The sequence below is a fragment of the Erpetoichthys calabaricus genome, chromosome 10 (assembly GCF_900747795.2).
Source record: "Erpetoichthys calabaricus chromosome 10, fErpCal1.3, whole genome shotgun sequence".
Lineage (NCBI taxonomy): Eukaryota > Metazoa > Chordata > Cladistia > Polypteriformes > Polypteridae > Erpetoichthys > Erpetoichthys calabaricus.
Window position 1 is genome coordinate 58,705,350 of NC_041403.2, and position 21,701 is coordinate 58,727,050.

General features: G+C 40.7%; 2 protein-coding genes across 2 annotated transcripts in view; both read right to left on the reverse strand.

Annotated features, from left to right (window-relative positions):
* eif2b3 (eukaryotic translation initiation factor 2B, subunit 3 gamma) overlaps window positions 1-11,169 on the reverse strand; it is a 136,734-nt gene extending 125,565 nt beyond the window's left edge. The window contains 2 exon segments of the mRNA XM_051933157.1: window positions 9,929-10,086; window positions 10,935-11,169. Of these exon segments, the coding sequence (XP_051789117.1) occupies window positions 9,929-10,076 (148 nt within the window). The 5' untranslated portion in view covers window positions 10,077-10,086; window positions 10,935-11,169.
* LOC127529461 (craniofacial development protein 2-like) overlaps window positions 1-20,931 on the reverse strand; it is a 782,501-nt gene extending 761,570 nt beyond the window's left edge. Inside the window, exon 1 of the mRNA XM_051933151.1 lies at window positions 20,584-20,931. The gene's annotated coding sequence lies outside the window, so the exon portion shown is untranslated. The remainder of the gene's footprint in view (window positions 1-20,583) is intronic.
* Window positions 20,932-21,701: the final 770 nt, after the last annotated feature.

Consider the following 21,701-nt stretch of genomic DNA (forward strand, 5'->3'; position numbering starts at 1 on the left):
CTCCTCAGCCTCCCTGGAAAAGTCTATTCAGGGGTCCTGGAGACGAGGGTCCGTCGGATAGTCGAGCCTCGGATTCAGGAGGAACAGTGTGGTTTTCGTCCTGGTCGCGGAACAGTGGACCAGTTCTATACCCTTAGCAGGGTCCTGGAGGGTGCATGGGAGTTTGCCCAACCAGTCTACATGTGTTTTGTGGACTTGGAAAAGGCATTCGACCGTGTCTCTCGGGGAATCCTGTGGGGGGTACTCCGAGAGTATGGGGTACCGGTCCCTGTACGATCGGTGCCAGAGCTTGGTCCGCATTGCCGGCAGTAAGTCGAACCCGTTTCCAGTGAGAGTTGGACTCCGCCAGGGCTGCCCTTTGTCACCGATTCTGTTCATAACTTTTATGGACAGAATTTCTAGGCGCAGCCAGGGCGTTGAGGGGGTGCAGATGATGTTGTCCTGTTTGCTTCATCAGGCCGTGATCTTCAGCTCTCTCTGGATCGGTTCGCAGCCGAGTGTGAAGCGGCTGGGATGAGAATCAGCACCTCCAAATCCGAGACCATGGTCCTCAGCTGGAAAAGGGTGGAGTGCCCTCTCAGGGTTGGTAGCGAGATCCTGCCCCAAGTGGAGGAGTTCAAGTATCTCGGGGTCTTGTTCACGAGTGAGGGAAGAATGGAGCGTGAGATCGACAGGCGGATCGACGCGGCATCCGCAGTAATGCGGGCGCTGCATCGGTCTGTCGTGGTGAAAAAGGAGCTGAGCCGCAAGGCGAAGCTCTCAATTTACCAGTCGATCTATGTTCCTACCCTCACCTATGGTCATGAGCTATGGGTAGTGACCGAAAGAACGAGATCACGAATACAAGCGGCTGAAATGAGTTTCCTCCACAGGGTGTCTGGGATTTCCCTTAAAGATAGGGTGAGAAGCTCAGTCATTCGGGAGGGGCTCAGAGTAGAGCCGCTGCTCCTCCGCATCGAGAGGAGTCAGATGAGGTGGCTCGGGCATCTGATCAGGATGCCTCCTGGACGCCTCCCTGGTGAGGTGTTCCGGGCACGTCTAACCGGGAGGAGGCCCCGGGGAAGACCCAGGACACGCTGGAGGGACTATGTCTCTCGACTGGCCTGGGAACGCCTTGGGATTCTCCCGGAAGAGCTAGAAGAAGTGGCCGGGGAGAGGGAAGTCTGGGCATCTCTGCTCAAGCTGCTGCCCCTGCGACCCGACCTCGGATAAGCGGGAGACAATGGATGGATGGACTTGTATACTCTTATTTTAAATTTATTTTTGATCTCTCTTAATGCTGACTATATGTCATCTACCCTTTTCAAAACTTTGAAAATTTATTTTTGTCAGGGAATTCTAACTTATTTTTTTGAAAAACTACTGAAGTCACTACTTGAACTGTGGTAATAACAATACTGGCAGAAGTAGTTTTTCAATATATAAATTGCACTTAAATTAAATACTGAAAATTTGTTATAGCAGTATCTCAGATCATTCACTTAACCTCATTAGCAATGCATTTTATTCCAAAAAACGCAAAAAGTCAGTCAACCAGTCAGTCATTCTCCAACCCGCTATATCCAAACACAGGGTCATGGGGACATGCAAAAAGTGTTGCATTTTTTTTTTGGCATGAAAAATTACATTTTATTAAATCTCAAAAGTATAATAATGATACAAATAATGGTAATGATGAATAAAAATAATAATATGAAATGAACAATGACAAAAATAATAACAACAGTAAACTAATACTACTAATGATGCCAAAACAGTATATAATCTCAAAATGAGTTCTTTGTGTGGTAAATCTTAAAGCACGGTGAAAGACAAAATCCAACGTCACAGTCAGGACAATAATAGCATGTTTCTTTTCAGATTATTTTTCCAGGTTTATCAGTTTTTGAACAGCACACTGCACAAGTACGAGTTGGATTCTATTTTTTTTCTGTTGGAGGTATATAATCAATAAAATGTCTACCAATAAGACACTCTGGATTGATTTGAGATGTGTTTGGTCAACCGCATCACTTATGTGGTAGTATGGATGGTTGATGTGTAGCAATGATTTGTTCTACAAGCTAGCATGTAAAGTTTGCATGAGATACAGTTTTGCCAGCTTTTTGTTTGTATAACACAAATTCATTTCAAATTCACTGTTCCACCGGATAACGCATAAACTGCATAAAGGGATAGAAAGTCAATTCTCGATGCACATGATTTACGCAGCCCATTGTGCTATTGTAGTTGACCACAACACAAGGCTTTGTAACTTGCTTGCTGCCTTTTGCTTGTACAGTGACTGTAGCTGCATTACGTACAGTGCTAAGGAGACAAACATCTTTCATGTCCTTCCATTTCAGCGCAAGCACTTTACCCTTTTGCCAAGCTACTAGTGCACCTCTCTGTAATTTAGCTCTGCCAAAGTCTTCAGGCATGCCACGATGGTTAGGAAGCACTGTTCCATATGCGTCAGTCTTTGCAGCAAGATGTCAAATAGCTTTGGCGAAGTATGAAATTTGTCCATGGTTACACAGTAACCTTGACCCAGCAAAGCATATATCAAATTCGGAACAGATGACGTAGCAATGCCGTACTGATTTTATTTCAGATCAAACATTGCCCCTTTCCCTGTGTACAGAACCAAATTCCAAATGTATAAAGTTTTAGATTCACGAAGCTTGTAAAGCTTTATGTCAAATCTTGCTCTTTTTGGTATGAAGTACTGTATCCATGACAGTCTGCCCTTATAAGCTATGAGATTTTCATTGATGCTGAAACCACAGTCCAGAATGTAAAAATTTGACTAAAATCACCTGGTATATCTCCCAAATGTTCTTCATTTTTGGTGCTGGATGAGTATTCTCATCAAAGTCACTGTTGGTAAAGTGCAGATCTTCTTATATAATACGCCACCGTGGCTGTCCGTTTGTCTGTCCAGGATTTGAAATCACCTGTAGCTCGCAAACCATTTGACCTATTGACCTGAAATTTGGTACACATATACTACGTGATGTCTACTGTCCGCTTTCGGGGTGATGATTTTTATTACTCTTTTTATTTTATTTTATTGTAGAATCAACTCTTGGCAGCAGGCAGGCCATGCGACGCATGTGTATGGGCGCCGTTCTCATCGCTACCACCTTTGCCGTCACTTCCTCTACCTTGAACACTTAAGTGCCAGCTTAAGTGAAAAATTAAGAAAATCGTACTAAGTAATTGCAACACAAAAACTGACTTAATCAGTTTTAACATGAAGAGATGCAGACGGAAAAAGAGAAGAAACGGGCCGCTAGAGTGGAGGAAAGAAGAGCCGCTCACGAAGCAGCAAGCGCATCAACCTCTGAGCAAATGAATGCTAAACATACAGACAAAGAGTATAAAAACTATAAGTCAAGTGTATTCACTGTACGTTATCGTGCAGTCTGCCATTACTGGAATTTCATAATTAGTGAAAACCTACACTCAGACATAATATCTCCAAAGAATGGAAGCACTTATAGCACTTTTATAGCCTGAGTGATTCTCAGTTCTAAAGCTTATGCAAGAAGCATCTGTACAGTTACCCAAATGACACTCGGAACTAATGCTTTTAGCATGGTTTTCGCAGCCCGAGTAAAGCTCAGGTCTAAAGCTAAGGAAGCTACTTAGCAACAAAACCTGGGTAGCTTCCTATGAGCCGAAAGTGGGAGGATGTAATTTAACAACACATTTAGGAATTTTGCCACTTGAGAATGCTCAATGATGCACTTCTAATATCCAGCTATAAAAATTATCTGACATTATGCATACTCGGACCAAACACACATGGTGAAAACATGCAAACTCCATACAAACACTGACTAGATTAGTGATAAAACCTGAACTCATGGCACCAAATAATAATAATACATTTTATTTATATACACCTTTCCCATACTCAAATTGCTTCAGAAATAGTCAAAGGAGTCCAAAAGGAATAAAATCAAATATGACTCTACTAACACAACATACAAACTAATATTATACATTAAACATGAAATAACACATAAATAAATGAAAGTCAAAAGGTTTGAATTAAATCATAAAATCAAGATGGAAAAAATTTTGGGTCTCTTACATGTAGGAATATAAATATATATGTTACAATTTCTCACAGAGATAAGGAACAATAAATAGGATAAGAGCAGATTCATTTATCAGCTTTACAGCCTAACACTGGAGGACATTGACCAGTCAAAGGCTATTTGTTTGCTCTTCAGTTCAAATCTAACAACCCCATCCAGACCTCTGCACCAGATGGAGTTTTTTTTTTTCTTTTCATTTCTCAATGACATTTCAATGTTGCAGTCTGCAAAGAATCAAGATAGCTCTAGTGCTTTAGAATTGATGAGCTGTATGTTAAGCAAGGGAATGTCAGATAGCAAGATATTTTGCTGCACAAAGTTCCATCAGCAGTTTATTTCAATATTGAGCAGATTTGGTACTTTATTCTTGTTAAAATAGCCCATGAGCGGATGGCATGCTTCAGAATTAACAGTACTGGGGCACTCCAAAGCACAGCATGTCAAGCTCCAGTGTTAAAAACTTTGCAATTCTGCAGCATTCTAAATATATTAAGATTACTGGAGTCCATCCACTTGCTGTCAATGACGCATTTAACACAGAGAAGTTCTTCATGATAATGTGACAGGAACACACTCACACTGCCCACATGAAAACCTCAGTGCTAAATACATGATTAAAACTAAGTGTATTTGTGCAATTTTGACTTGATTGATAACAATGACCGCATGCTATGGTGCACTGCAAAGGTATCCTTAACAAATAAATATCTATGCATAGCTAAGCTGAAATTCCTACCTTTTTTGGCATAAAAAGTAAAAAATTTTTGCAGTCTAAACATTGACTGAACTTGAAATGTGGGGCTGGATATTCGAGCTTGACAAATCCTCGATGGCTCTAATTTTCAAACGTGTGGCATGTTTTAATTTAAGCACCTTTTCATTGAACTCCCTTCCAGTTGCTTTCAGCAGGTCATCTGCTATTGATGGTCAATAATTACCAATTAAATCTACACAAGAAGTCATTGACAAGTGATGAGGCTTTTGTATTTGCTTTCATTTCTAGAGAGGAGAGCTGGCTGATGAATGGAATGACCAATGAAAGGAGCAGCAAGGAGGAATACTTGCACATGAACACATACCTATCTCTAAACTAATGTTATAAATGCGCAATTTTAAATATTTAATACAATAACCAGCAACTGCATGGTCACATGTAAATTATGCACAACGATTAGAGTGTTGAACATCAAAATTAAAATAAACTAGTTTTGTTTTCTTTTTTACCTTCTCATTTTCATTTAGTTCTTGTTTTCAGACTTTTTTCTTTTAGTTTTAATTAACGAAATGATTATTTTCTTGTTAATGATATGTTTCATTTTAATTCTCATTTATTTTTATGATGATTATGTGCATCTTTCTTTACTTTTGGTTTTGTGTATGTATACATGTTGCCTTTGTTATGTTCCATGTCTTTTGTGGGTGGTTCCCAAAGAGGCAGGGTCACCTGCCAATACAGTTGTGCTTGAAAGTTTGTGAACCGTTTAGAATTTTCTATATTTCTGCATAAATATGACCTAAAACATCATCAGATTTTGACTCAAGTCCTAAAAGTAGATAAAGAGAAACCAGTTAAACAAATAAGACAAAAATATTATACTTGGTCATTTATTTATTGAGGAGAATGATCGAATATTACATATTTGTGAGTGGCAAAAGTATGTGAACCTCTAGGATCAGCAGTTAGTTTGAAGGTGAAATTAGAGTCAGGTGTTTTCAATCAATGGGATGACAATCAGGTGTGAGTGGGCATCCTGTGTTATTTAAAGAACAGGGATCTATCAAAGTCTGCTGTTCACAACATGTTTGTGGAAGTGTATCATGGCACGAACAAAGGAGATTTCTGAGGACCTCAGAAAAAGAGTTGTTGATGCTCATCAGGCTGGAAAAGGTTACAAAACCATCTCTAAAGAGTTTTGACTCCACTATTCCACAGTCAGACAGATTGTGTACAAATGAAGGAAATTCAAGACCATTGTTACCCTCCCCAGGAGTAGTCGACCAACAAAGATCACTCCAAGAGCAAGGCATGTAATAGTCGGCGAGGTCACAAAGGACCCCAGGGTAACTTCTAAGCAACTGAAGGCCTCTCTCACATTGGCTAATGTTCATGTTTATGAGTCCACCATCAGGAGAACACTGAACAACAATGGTGTGCATGGCAGGGTTGCAAGGAGAAAGCCACTGCTCTCCAAAAAGAACATTGCTGCTCGTCTGCAGTTTGCTAAAGCCAGAAGGCTATTGGAAGAATGTTTTGTGGACGGATGAGACCAAAATAGACCTTTTTGGTTTAAAAGAAAAGCGTTATGTTTGGAGAAAGGAAAACACTGCATTCCAGCATAAGAACATTTTATCCCTTCTGTGAAACATGGTGGTGGTAGTATCATGGTTTGGGCCTGTTTTGCTGCATTTGGGCCAGGATGGCTTGCCTTCATTAATGGAACAATGAATTCTGAATATCAGAGAATTCTAAAGGAAAATGTCAGGACATCTGTCCATGAACTGAATCTCTAGAGAAGGTGGGTCATGCAGCAAGACAACGACCCTAAGCACATAAGTCGTTCTACCAAAGAATGGTTAAAGAAGAATAAAGTTAATGTTTTGGAATGGCCAAGTCAAAGTCCTGACCTTAATCCAATCGAAATGTTGTGGAAGGACCTGAAGCGAGCAGTTAATGTGAGGAAACCCACCAACATCCCAGAGTTGAAGCTGTTCTGTACGGAGGAATGGGCTAAAATTCCTCCAAGCCGGTGTGCAGGACTGATCAACAGTTACCGGAAACATTTAGTTGCAGTTATTGCTGCAAAAGGGGGGGGTGGGGTTGGCCACACCAGATACTGAAAGCAAAGGTTTACATACTTTTGCCACTCACAAATATGTAATATTCGATCATTTTCCTTAATAAATAAATGACGAAGTACAGTGCATTAGGAAAGTATTCACAGTGCATCACTTTTTCCACATTTTGTTATGTTATAGCCTTATTCCAAAATGGATTAAATCCATTTTTTTCCTCACAATTCTACACACAACACCCCATAATGACAACGTGAAAAAAAGTTTACTTGAGGTTTTTGCAAATTTATTAAAAATAAAAAAACTGAGAAATCACATGTACATAAGTATTCACAGCCTTTGCTCAATACTTTGTCGATGCACCTTTGGCAGCAATTACACCCTCAAGTCTTTTTGAATATGATGCCACAAGCTTGGCACACCTATCCTTGGCCAGTTCCGCCCATTCCTCTTTGCAGCACCTCTCAAGCTCCATCAGGTTGGATGGGAAGCGTCGGTGCACAGCCATTTTAAGATCTCTCCAGAGATGTTCAATCGGATTCAAGTCTGGGCTCTGGCTGGGCCACTCAAGGACATTCACAGAGTTGTCCTGAATCCACTCCTTTGATATTTTGGCTGTGTGCTTAGGGTCGTTGTCCTGCTGAAAGATGAACCGTCGCCCCAGTCTGAGGTCAAGAGCACTCTGGAGCAGGTTTTCATCCAGGATGTCTCTGTACATTGCTGCAGTCATCTTTACCTTTATCCTGACTATGTCTCCCAGTCCCTGCCGCTGAAAAGCATCCCCACAGCATGATGCTGCCACCACCATGCTTCACTGTAGGGATGGTATTGGCCTGGTAATGAGCGGTGCCTGGTTTCCTCCAAACGTGACGCCTGGCATTCACACCAAAGAGTTCAATCTTTGTCTCATCAGACCAGAGAATTTTCTTTCTCATGGTCTGAGAGTTCTTCAGGTGCCTTTTGGCAAACTCCAGGCGGGCTGCCATGTGCCTTTTACTAAGGAGTAGCTTCCGTCTGGCCACTCTACCATACAGGCCTGATTGGTGGATTGCTGCAGAGATGGTTGTCCTTCTGGAAGGTTCTCCTCCCTCCACAGAGGACCTCTGACAGTGTGACCATCGGGTTCTTGGTCACCTCCCTGACTAAGGCCCTTCTCACCCGATCACTCAGTTTAGATGGCTGGCCAGTTCTAGGAAGAGTCCTGGTGGTTTCGAACTTCTTCCACTTACGGATGATGAAGGCCACTGTGCTCATTGGGACCTTCAAAGCAGCAGAAATTTTTCTGTAACCTTCCCCAGATTTGTGCCTCGAGCCAATCCTGTCTCGGAGGTCTACAGACAATTCCTTTGACTTCACGCTTGGTTTGTGCTCTGACATGAACTGTCAACTGTGGGACCTTATATAGACACGTGTGTGCCTTTCCAAATCATGTCCAGTCAACTGAATTTACCACAGGTGGACTCCAATTAAGCTGCAGAAACATCTCAAGGATGATCAGGGGAAACAGGATGCACCTCAGCTCAATTTTGAGCTTCATGGCAAAGGCTGTGAATACTAATGTACATGTGCTTTCTCAATTTTTTTATTTTTAATAAATTTGCAAAAATCTCAAGTAAACTTTTTTCACATTGTCATTATGGGGTATTGTTTGTAGAATTCTGAGGAAAAAAATGAGTTTAATCCATTTTGGAATAAGGCTGTGACATAACAAAATGTGGAAAAAGTGACGCGCTGTGAATACTTTCCGGATGCACTGTATAATATTTTTGTCTCATTTGTTTAACTGGTTTCTCTTTATCTACTTTTAGGACTTGAGTAAAAATCTGATGATGTTTTAGGTCATATTTATGCAAAAATATAGAAAATTCTAAAGGGTTCACAAACTTTCAAGCACAACTGAAACTGTCCACCACCCTGTAAATCCGGAGGGTCTTCCACAGTTCCTGGCAGTTCATTGTGAATGCTCTCTGAAGTGGCGAGTTCTTGTGGATTAGTAAATTCTTTATACCCTGTGATTGGTCTGAATTTTTTTGACCTTTTGCGCCAAGCTTTCATCATGCTTTCAGAGTCTGTATTGAAACTCTGTTCATCTTGGATGGCCTTTTTGCTCCATTTTGCCTTTGTACTTCACTGGAAATAGAATTCTTTTTTGTGAAGAATAAATCTTTTATTTCATAAAGATTTGGTGTTTACTCTGATTACAAGTCAGGGCGTTATGCTTCTCTAGTGCGCATTAGTAAGAAGTTTTTGGGACTACATGCTTTAGCCTAGTTCACGACACACACATTCACAACTGCAGACTTTAAAGGGGGATTACATACAAATAACAAAAACCACAAAAAGAAATACTGCACTTGAGTCAATGGCAAAAATAAATGAAAATCATACACATCTATTAATGATAATAATATATACTCAAATTTCACATTATTATGACTGATTAAACATATAATGCAAAAGAATACTGCAGAACTGGGCTTTGCAATGACCATCGACAAAAGACAAGTCACTAAGAAAAGTAGTAATTGATCTAATGCACAAATGCTTTACTTATCGATAATTATGTTCAAGAGTAAGCATCTCCAGTGACCTAATAATATTATTATTATTATTATTACTTATTATTTAACTGATGCCTTTATCTACGGTGACTTACAACATATGAGAGACAATTGGGAGAAGAGGCAGGTGAAGAAACCTGCTCATGCAGGAAATCCTCAGTTTAAAACTTTAACTATGACAACACACTGCCTGTGCATAATATCAGCCCTTGGTTTAAAAAAAATATTGTATACAGAAAAGCTCTGATACATCTGATTAACCGATGTTAACTGACTCCCACTTTATTATAAAATTCATCAGGGAAAAACTAGCTGGTGCGTCTGTATGTGTGTTTATATACATACACAGTATCCTTACTTTGTGCCAAACAATTAATTGATTAAAACCACCACCACCAGTGTTTAAAATAATTTGCTTTATGATTCATACAAACATCATACAAGGATAACATCGTATTTGCATCATCAAAACTAATAAGACAGTACCTTCAAAGCCACTTCTTTCCAGTAGATTCAGAGGGTACCAAATCAAAGGTTTGTTGCCAACAGGAAGCAAGGGTTTAGGGATACTGTATGTCAGGTCCATCATCCTCGAACCCCCTCCTGCAGCCATTACCACTGCCTGCAGTTCCATTTTGGAAAAACTAAACAAACACAAAAAAAAATAAAAAAGTGATGTGATACAGCAGGCAAATAGCAAAATCAACTTTACCTTTTATTTTTAACCATAAAGCCAACATTACTTACTCTAATACACAAGTTCAACCTGACTACTTCATCTTTCTTTCATTTTAATCCCATTAAGCATATCTTAGGACTCTCCTGTAAATGTGACATATTGATAACAGCTTACACAACACTAAGCCACTTACTTACTGTACATACGGATTTTTCCAATGAACGCATAGTACGGCTACATGTCAAATGTAGATTATAATTAAGAAATTGTGCGAAAAAAATATTCAGTAAGTACTCGGATTTGATTAACTTCTTTTTCTTAATTTTTCGATTCAAATAACTTAAAAATGTACTGAATTGATACATTATGTCACCTACAAATAATATTCTAGTTTAATCCATTTTATTTTGCATCGACAATACAGAACTACCTTTTCAAAAACAGACTGACAGCTTTGGGTATTCTGCTCACATCTTATTATATTAGTGACGTTATGTATAAAGAAACTGTATAGGCATGAATAATCTATGATCACTGGAAGATGACCTTTTCGGACGTAAAGGTTTCAATCTATAATTATAAAAAAAACACCTGTAGCAAAATTACATTCAATTCTTTTACTGTATTATAAGACCTATTGATAGAAAGAAGATTGTCTTAAGCGCATTGTTGAACGTGTACGAGTAAGAACCTCTGTCTCGTTTTATTAGGGAAAAGAAAAACGTTTGAAGGTAGCAACCATTCATTCTCTTTTTCGAGTCCGCTTTGCCTTACTTATACGACACAGTGTAAAAATTACAAAAATATGCTTACCTAGAAAGGTTGTCTTCTACTCTCGGCGTATCAGATAAGTATCATAACACCTTTCCGGATTTAACTATTCCGTTTAACACGTGTATGGTTTTCTGCAAAGACGACTAAGAGTAATGATTAAGTATGTATTAATCGAAACACAAATAAGAATGTTTTATTCTGTCACGTTTTGCTTATGAAACTGTGCAACACTCTGAAGTCTAGCACGACTTGATAATGCGACCCTCGGAAACAAACAGCGTGTTACGTTAGTTCCGACCTCGAATGATAATGTTGAAGATTTTTTTTGTTCTACGCTGTAATTCCACAGTGTCGTGTTGACACCACTTTGGCCGTACAACTATATTATTCTTGTATCTCTTTGCCCTGGTAAATGTTATTTTTAATTTCTCACGAGTGTAACGGAGTTCGGCATGTGAGAATGTTAGGCGCAAATAACGGCTGCTCTCTTCAGACAGTAAGGCGTTAACCATGAAAAATCATTCCTTGTCATCCCTGTAGCCTTCGATGTTGACCAAGGCTTGTGGACGCTGCACAGTAAAGTAGTTCAGTTTCACCTATAAAAAAGGAAAGTTCAGAAAATTGGGAGAGCATTGCATTTGGGTGTTTTAGATGAACCAGCATTCAAAGACACAACAATAAAGACATGAGCTCTGAAAGAGAAACAGGGTGAAACTCAGGCATTGGTCTGTATGTGATACTGAAAGATTTTTGTACTAATCCAGACGTGATAGAGATCGTTATTGCTACTTTATGTTCAACTCTGATGTAGTTTCAGATGATGATATAGTATAGTTTGGCAGTGTGACGGATGGCTGGGGCCCATGCCCAGCCGGGACGCCCCTGCAGCATATGTTCCAGGGGAGCAAGCATGGGAAATCCAATATCTCCCCCTGGATGCTAGATGGCAGCCTCCCTGGGTTGCAGCGGTGCCTTGGACTCCCGCAGGGCTTCATGGGAGTTGGAGTTTGGTGTAGCCCTGTTGGGTTTCCCAGGTGCCGCCAGGGGGTGCTGCAGCAGGAGCTGCTAGCCCCTTTTGGGCACTAGTTTCACCACATCCGGAAGTGCAGCCAGATGTCGGCAGTCAAGCACCTGGAGCACTTCCAGGTGCCTAATAAAAGGAGCCAGCAACCACCACTCATTGGCCAGAGTTGGGATGAGGAGGAGGAGGAGGAGTGGTGGGGGTGGTGCCGGTGCCGGTGCCAAAAGAGAGGAGTGTGGTGTGTTATTTGGTATATTTGTGCTTGGGACTGTGATGTGACTGTGGACATTACGGGGAAGACGTACCCCACAGGTGAAGAACAATAAAAGTCTGTTTATTTTACACGTGCCTCCTGTGTCCATTTGTGTCGGGTCATGTTTTTATATAGAGTCTTGTTACAGCAGGAACAAAGATCCTGTTGGGGGAAAAAAGCCAAGCATCCTGAGTGTGCAAGAGTAGCTACAATAAGCAATTCAGTTTTGCTAGTTTTGCACTGAGGAGTATTTGCAGACATTTATGACACAATATCACTTACAATCAGCTTATTCATGGATGTGTAAACTATGGTAATGGCACTAACAAGCTGCATCAATCTGGACATGACATAACTGATGAGTCACAAACAATATGAACTGGTATTCCATCATTCATAAAAGCAGCTTCAGAGCCAGCTGCAGGGGTTCCTGTAAAAACGGCAAGCCTACCACAAGACACAAAAGTTCTAACTTAGTGTTGGTAAAGCAAGCAGCCCTTTTAAGGATAGCATGCTATCTAAAAGAGCATAAAATTAGCAGGAATCTGTTGGATCGGCACTGGCAGGCACTATTCAGCACCACACTATTAAGTAATCTATTCACAGAGCTCATTCAATGGCATTAGTGTAGCACTGGAGCATATTGTATGTCTATGATATCAAATTAGACATCCCAGTACTGTAGGGTGAGACTGGAAATAATTAAATATAACCAGATAGCACAGTGGTATGGTGGTTAGTACTGCTGCTTTTCTGTATCCTTGGCTCAGTTACTGTCTGTATGGAGTTTGACTGTTCTCCCTGTGTGTTTGTGAGTTTTGCTCCAGGTACTTCAGTTTTCTTCTTGCATCTCAAAAGATGTGAGAGTTAGGTTAATTGGAAAATCTAAAATGGTCAAAGTATGGGTGTGTATGCACTGTGATGGACTGACACACTGTTCAGGGCAATTTACAGCCTTACACCCACCATTGACAAGATAATTTCCAGCCCCCTATGACCCTAAAATGGATTAAGCAAGTTTAAGACTGTACAGTATATATGCGTATGTACATATACAACTCATATTTAAAAAATTTTTGTCAGCCCTTTATTAGCACTTTACTTAGCCAGCACAATCCAGGGCTTGAGGTGGGCCAATATGCTCTACCTAATCCACCCCCCAACCCCACAAACCATATTAAAAATTCATACTTAAATGTAGAATTCCTACACTTGTGTGTCTCCACTACAGGTAATGGCACAATCAAAAGTTATGGTTATGATTGTCTACTTATCTGTTTTACTTTTTCCTGCTTTATTGTGGTAAAGGATAAAATAGATTTAATCAAATGTGTAAATGAACATACTTAAAGTATATGAATAATTGTATTTAATGTATTAATCTACAGTACTATAAAATGTTTCCAGAGTTACAATAACAAAACACAAAAAGTTTTTTGGTAGTGTACAGCATCCTTTCCACAACCTTTGCACTGTACTCCATTCTGTCACATTTCCTTCATTTCAATTCTTCTTTGCTGATTTCATACACCTGTCCCTCCTAGCTGAACACAGGTACCCCTCTATGAACCTCAGCAAGGTTCACACAATCCCCATAGTAAAGAAGCCCTGTCCCAACTTGTCTGTTATTGAAAGCAGCCATCCTGTCTCTTTTCTGCCATTTGTATCAAAGACACTGGAGTGCATAGTTTACAAACAACTGTCCTCTGTTTTCTTGGAAAAAAACAATATGCAGTATTTCTTTAATGCTGATTCCAGAAAGAAACAGCTCTACTTTAAGTTATGAATGTTATTAGGATTGATTGAGATGCTTCTCTTTCTTCTGTCCTTGTCCTTCTCAATGTTTTGCACTGAACTGGTTCAGATCTGATCTTACTGATGGATAATATTAAGGAATTAGTTGGTCTTTTATGTATAATGGCCTAATTCTCTGTCTTCTCTTTGGAATCTCTTTAGTGGTGTGGCTCAAGGATCAGTTCTGAACCTTTTCTCAACATTAATTTGTTCCTTAGGCTTTCTGATTTCTTTTCATGGTTTTTCCTAACACCTCTGTCCTGGTGATGTACAGATTCTCTTTCTATTTCCTTCCTTCAACATGGAAGTTTCAGCTCAGATATCATGCTGCCTTCTCATCAAACAATCTGAAACATAACCAGTATAAATCTTCTATCTTGTACTTGCCTTCCGTTTCTCCACCCATGGATCTTTCTTTAAGTATTGTCCTTGATGATATTACCCTCTTCCCATCAGCTAGTGACAGGATTATTGATTTAACCTTGAATGATTCCCTCATTTTCCTGTTTCCTCAGTCACCTAGTACTGTTGCTGCTTTCTTCAGGATATTTACAAGATGTACGGTAACCCTTCCTCACCACTTATGCCAAACAACTCTTTGTTCAGATTCATATTCTCTTATCAGATCTTCCCATTTCCTCCTGAATACTGCTGCCTGACTAAAGTTTTCTGTTGCTTGTTTCACACACAATAGCCATAGGCTTCACTCCCTCCACTAGTTTTCAATTTCAGCAAAGATCACATTGAAACTCTTGTCTAGTATTTTATTAATTCTGCTCCTCAATTCCTCTAGTCTCTAATCTCACTGTATAGTTTATAAAAGAGATCTTCATTTTGTTCAGCATGTCTGCTCATTGTCCACACTGTCTCCTGATGCTTAAAGTTAATATTGGATGATGCATATCAGTTCTTACACCCAAGTTGTGCAGTGAGTTTCCCATGAACATCTTTTCTCCTCCAAATTGACTGATGGTTAGGTTCCTTTTGAAGGCACACCTCTTTACAATTTAACTTGGTACAGCTAAGACCTTCCTCATCTCTGCTCTTCTTCTGGATATCTGCAGTTCTACTGACTTAATTACTTCGCTAACTTTGATTATTTTTTAGCTTCTTATTTTTCATCTAGCATGGGGACTTACTCTGATTCCACATTTCTGGTACTTTAAACTTTACTTCTCTGTTACTTGTTAACCCTGTACTTTATAATTATTAAAATTATATGTATTATAGTTTGCTTTTGTAAGTCACCATAGATAAAGACATCTGCAAAACAGAAAATAATAATAAAACACTGAGGAAAAACCACAGAGGTTAGGCAGTAAGGAAATTAATACACCATCAAAGAAGGATGATTGCATATGAAAGAAGAACTTTAACTCTTTCAGGGCGGATGTCGACTTTTGTCAAAACTCAGGGATAGAGGACGGTAATCAGAGACAAACTCACCTTTCCATTTTAGTTTGACTCTCTTTGCTAGAAGGAAAGTTGGCTTTGCTGCTGTGACCTCGCTTCCCTGGGCGTGCATGAGTAGCAAAGAGCAAACAACCTCTAAAATGCATCAACATCTAGCGAGAGATCAAGGCGAACGCACAAAACGAAATACCACATGGACGATGTTTTGTGCATTATTGCTGAATCGGACTTGTCAGATTCTGATTTTGATGCAAGTGATCTGGAGATGAAGATCGAAAACAAGGTACTGATATCAGCTGAACGGTACCCTGCTGATCGTGGTGCTGAAGACGTTTGTGTAGCTGATGCCCTTATGGCAATGTTCGCCTGGGAGGACAGACACTCACGATAACAAGAGGTGTACACCAGATTGCTTTGCAATGCAACTGATACCCGCTGCATGAAGACAGCCATTGAGCTGTCCCTGCACTGCCAGCAGAAACCACAAATAGGCGGCAACAGCACACAGCGACAGACGTTTTCTGTTTATGTGTGAAACCATTGCTTTGTGTTTTTCAGAAAACTGAGTTTTTTGGGAAAAATATTCAGCCCTCTAAGAGTTAAGGAGAGCCAGAACACCTGCAGGCCAGCATCAATTTTAGGTATTTTTAGGGGTGCTGTAGACCAGAAAAACATGTGGTCTATACATTTGGAAATTCTATTTTTTCCAGTGTCCTCCTTGCTGTTAGTGAGAACAGGGTAACATTTATGACAAAGCAGTAATAATTAGCAAAGGAGTAAAGAAAGGGGACTACATATGCTTATTTCAAAATATGTTGTACAGAAAGGTTGCAAGGGCACATGCAAATCCTACATTTTACATGGAAGGCTGCAAAAAACGTTCAATGGCCAATTTATAATGATCTACCTTCTGACCTCAGAAAAAGCTGAGTTTAGTGAGGTAAAGTCAACAGTCTACTTATCTGACTGTGAAGTATCCCATATTTGTTATACATTAGCTGGTGGTGAACCTCTACTCCATAAACATTCTTACATCTCACTTCTCAAATGTTCAAATAATCTTCTCTGTTGTGTTATGACAAATTTATTGTCATGTTACACAAACTATTCCAGAACATTGCTGATCTTGCAGCATATAATATTATTCTACTTTAAATGCCCATTCATACAAGTGTATAATGTTGCAATAGAGAGATGCACCTGATCAATAGGATTGTTGACATTCAAATTTTGTTTTATTTACAGAATATCAAGTGGCCCAATATTGGCCATGAAAATATATCCCAATATGTTACCATTTGATCACCATTAGCATATTTTATTGGTATCCAGTATAGGGGATCCATCAGGTAGTTAATCTTTAGAAAATCTTAGTCCTCCCATCTGTATGACTTAGCAGGAAATAGGGTTCACAAAACCAGGAAAAAAATAATTCAATCATTGTTTCTTTCCTTACTGAAATCATACTTTTTGGTAATGTGCTGACATGTGAATTGTGGGACAAACTGTGTATTCTGATTCACCTTTTTCAGCATCACTGTTTGCTGACTCACTGTGGACCATCTGCTGTTCAAAGTAAGGTGTCAATCCATTTCATCAACACTCTCTTTATGACTAGATGACCATTGTCATCAGTCCTCACAGGTGGCGCAGTGGTAGTGCTGCTGCTTTGCAGTAAGGAAACTACGGAAGATTGTGGGTTCGGTTCCTCCCTGTGTGGATAGCGCTTTGAGTACTGAGAAAAGCGCTATATAAATGTAATGGATTATTATTGTACATTGGATACTTTTTAGTTTAGATTAGATCTTTATTGTCACATACACTGCAAGAGCATAGTGAAATTCTTGTTGCACAGTTGTAGGAGTGATGGAGGTAGGAAAGTATACATATGCAATAAGATGAAGTATCCTCTTTAATAAAATCCCTGTGTGCATCCAGGTGTCCGTGTGTGTGTCTTCTGGTGAAGTGCACATGCGCTGGGCACGGTGCGATGCGTGATATTACTGTCAGAGAAAGTTACAGGCGTTTTACGGAAATACAAACCAGTATTACTGCGAGAGGAAATTAAAGGTACACAATAAAGTGATGCATATTACAGCCACATACAAGCCAGTATTACTGTCAGAGAAAATTAAAGGCATATTACCGACGCGCACGCCTGTATTACCGCCAGAGAAAATTAAAGGTATATATTACGGATGTACAAGCCAGCAGACGTACAAGACAGTATTACTGTCACAGAAAATTAAAGACACACAATACACGGCGGCAGCCCACGAAGAACGGTCAGCTCAGCAAGTAAACATCAACAAAAGAAAGGCTGAAAGACAAAGAAAAATACAACCAACAAAAAGAATGAGGTCAAGGTCCCTTGGCATTTAATATAGACTGTTCCTACTAATGTTTATGCACTACTGTTCTAGCGCCCATTATTGTAACGGGCTTAATGACTAGTAAATATAATAAATAAGAGTAAGGCAAAATAATGGCCAAATGCACAAAGTTCAAATAGAACTATACAGAAATATAGGTTTTATTAAACAGTATCTTATTCTTTTGGCTGCTCCCATTAGGGGTCACCACAGTGGATCATCTTCTTCCATATTTTTCCATCCTCTGCATCTTGTTCTGTTGCACCCATCACATGCACGTCCTCTCTCACCACATCCATAAACCTCCTCTTAGGCCTTCATCTTTTCCTCTTACCTGGAAGATCCATCCTTAGCCCCCTTCTCCCAATATACTAAGCATCTCTCCTCTGCACATGTCCAAACCAACACAATCTCGCCTCTCTGACTTTGTCTCCCAACCATCCAACTTGAGCTGACCCTCTAATGTCCTCATTTCTAATCCTATCCATCCTTGTCACACCCAATGCAAATCTAAGCATCTTTAACTCTGCCACCTCCAGCTCTATCTCTTGCTTTCTGGTCAGTGCCACCTTCTCCAACCCATATAACATAACTGGTCTCGCTACCGTCCTGTAGACCTTCCCTTTAACTCTTGCTGATATCCGTCTGTCCCAAATCACTCCTGACACTCTTCTCCGCCCATTCCACCCTGCTTGCATTCTTTTTCACTTCTCTTCCACAATCCCCATTACTCTGTACTGTTGATCCCAAGTATTTAAACTCATCCACCTTCGCCAACTCTACTCCTTGCATCCTCATCATTCCACTGTCCTCCCTCTCATTCACACACATGTATTCTGTCTTGTTCCTACTGACCTTCATTCCTCTCCTCTCTAGAGCATATCTCCACCTCTCCAGGGTCTCCTCAACCTGCTCCCTACAGATCACACTGTCATCAGCAAACATCATAGTCCACGAGGACTCCTGTCTAATCTCATCTGTCAACCTGTCAATCACCATTGCAAATAAGAAAGGGCTCAGAGCCGATCCCTGATGTAATCCCACTTCCACCTTGAATGCATCCGTCACTCCTACCACAGACCTCACCACGGTCACACTTCCCTCGTACATATCCTGTACAACTCTTACATACTTCTCTGCCACTCCCAACTTCCTCATACAATACCACAACTCCTCTCGAGGCACCCTGCATTATGCTTTCTCCAGGTCCACAAAGACGCAATGCACCTCCTTCTGGCCTTCTCTGTACTTCTCCATTAACACCCTCAGAGCAAACATTGCATCTTTGGTGCTCTTTCTTGGCTTGAAACCATACTGCTGCTCACTAATCATCACCGCACTTCTTAACCTAGCTTCCACTACTCTTTCCCATAACTTCATGCTGTGGCTCATTAATTTTATCCCCCTGTAGTTACTACAGTCCTACACATCCATCTTATACTTAAATATCGGCACCAGTACACTTCTTCTCCACTCCTCAGGCATCCTCTCACTTTCCAAGATTCCATTAAACAATCTGGTTAAGAACTCCACTGCCATCTCTCCTAAACACCTCCATGCTTCCACAGGTATGTCATCTGGACCAATGGCTTTTCCATTCTTCATCTTCTTCATCGCTGTCCTTACTTCCTCCTTGCTAATCTGTTGCACTTCCAGATTCACTATCTCCACATCATCCAACCTCTTCTCTCTCTCGTTCTCTTCATTCATCAGCCTCTCAAAGTACTCTTTCCATCTGCTCAAAACACTCTCCTCACTTGTGAGTACATTCCCATCTTTATCGTTTATTACCCTGACCTGCTGCACATCTTTTCCAGCTTGGTTGCTCGATTTAGCCCACTGGTCTTTTTCTCCCTCCTTAGTGTCCAACCTCTTATACATCTCATCATACGCCTTTTCTTTAGCCTTCGCCAACTCTCTCTTCACCTTGCGCCTTATCTCCTTGTACTCTTGTCTACTTTCTGCATCTCTATGACTATCCCACTTCTTCTTTGCCATCCTTTTCGTCTGTATACTCTCCTGTACTTCCCCATTCCACCACCAGGTTTCCTTTTCCTCCTTCCTCTGTCCAGATGTTGCACTAAGCACCCTTCTTGTTGTCACCCTTACTACATCTGCTGTAGTTTCCCAACTGTCTGGTAATTCTTCACTACCACCCAGTGCCTGCCTCACCTTCTCCCTAAACGCAACCTTGCAGTCTTCCTTTTTCAACTTCCACCATTTGATCCTTGGCTCTGCCCTCACTCTCTTCCTCTTCTTGATCTCCAACATCATCCTACAGACCACCATTCTATGCTGTTTAACTACACTTTCACCTGCCACCACTTTGCAGTCTTCAATCTCCTTCAGCTTGACTCTTCTGCAAATTATACCATCTACCTGTGTGCATCTTCCTCCACTCTTGTACATAACCCTATGTTCCTCCCTCTTCTTAGCATACGTATTCACCACAGCCATGTCCATCCTTTTGGCAAAATCCACTATCCTCTGACCTTCTTCATTCCTCTCCTTGACACCATACCTACTCATCACCTCCTTGTCTCCTCTGTTCCCTTCACCAACATGTCCATTGAAATCCGCTCCAATCACCATTTTCTGTCCCTTGGGTACACTGTTCATCACTTCATCCAACTCACTCCAAAAATTTTCTTTCTCCTCCATTGCACACCCAACTTGTGGGGCATATGCACTAACAACACTCATCATCACACCTCCGATTTCCAGCTTCATAATCATTACTCTGTCTGACACTCTTTTTACCTCCAAAACACTCTTGACATACTGTTCCTTCAGAATAACTCCCATCTACAACATGATAGAACAATTTGAATCCACCTCTGATCCACCTGGCCTTACTCCACTTCCATTTAGTCTCTTGCACGCACAATACATCAGCCTTCCTTCTCTCCATCATATCTGCTAACTCTCTTCCTTTACCAGTCATACTGCCATCATTCAAAGTCCCTACCCTCAGTTCCACTCTCTTTACCTTCTTCCTCTCCTCCTGCCTCTGGACACGTCTCCCCCCTCTTCTTCTCCTTCTTCTTCGGCCAACAGTAGCCCAATTTCTGGCAGTACCCTGTTGGCTAACAGTACTGGTGGTGGTTGTTGTTAACCTGGGGCTCAACCAATCCGGTATGGAAATTTGTATTGTTGTCCGCATATTGATTTGGCAAAATTTTACACTGGATGCCCTTCCTGACGTAACCTTCCCCATTTATTCGGGCTTGGGATCGGCATGAAGAAACATACTGGTTTGTGCATCTCAATATACAGGAGGAAAATGCAGATGGCAGTGCACATGTGACATACAGTGGAATTAGAGATAAACCAGAAGGTGGGTACAGTAGGGGGCAGATAAAATCAGATTATCAAGAATTCAATGATGTTATGGCCTGGAGGAAGAAGCTGTCCTTGAAGCATGTGGAACATGTGGCGAGACTCTGGTAGCATTTACCAGAAGTGAAAACAGGAGAGGAGCTGAATGGATGTCAACAGAGATGATGGATTCAACTTTCCTCAGACATTTGGTGGAGTAGATGGTATGAAGCTGTGGAAGTTCATCATCAATGATTTTAGTAGCAGTACAGACAGCCCTTTGGAGGAGTTTGCGATTCTGGCAAGTCAGGTTCCTAAATCTTAATATTATGCATCTAGCAAGGACACCACCTCTGTCTACAATGACCACCTCTGTTTTGTTGACATTCAAGGAAAGACTGTTGTCATGGCTTCATATAGGCAGGTCGTTTACCTCCCTCCTGTAGGAAGATTAGTCATTTCACTATCAAGGCCAATCATGTTTTTTTCAGTCTGCAAACATAATGATGCTGTTGCTCTCATGCTTTTCTACACAGTTACAGGTGAATAGACTGTATAGCAGTGGGCAGTAGCCTTGTGGAAAGTCAATGTTGGTGAACAGTGTGGAGGAGTTCATGTTACCTATACTCACTGAC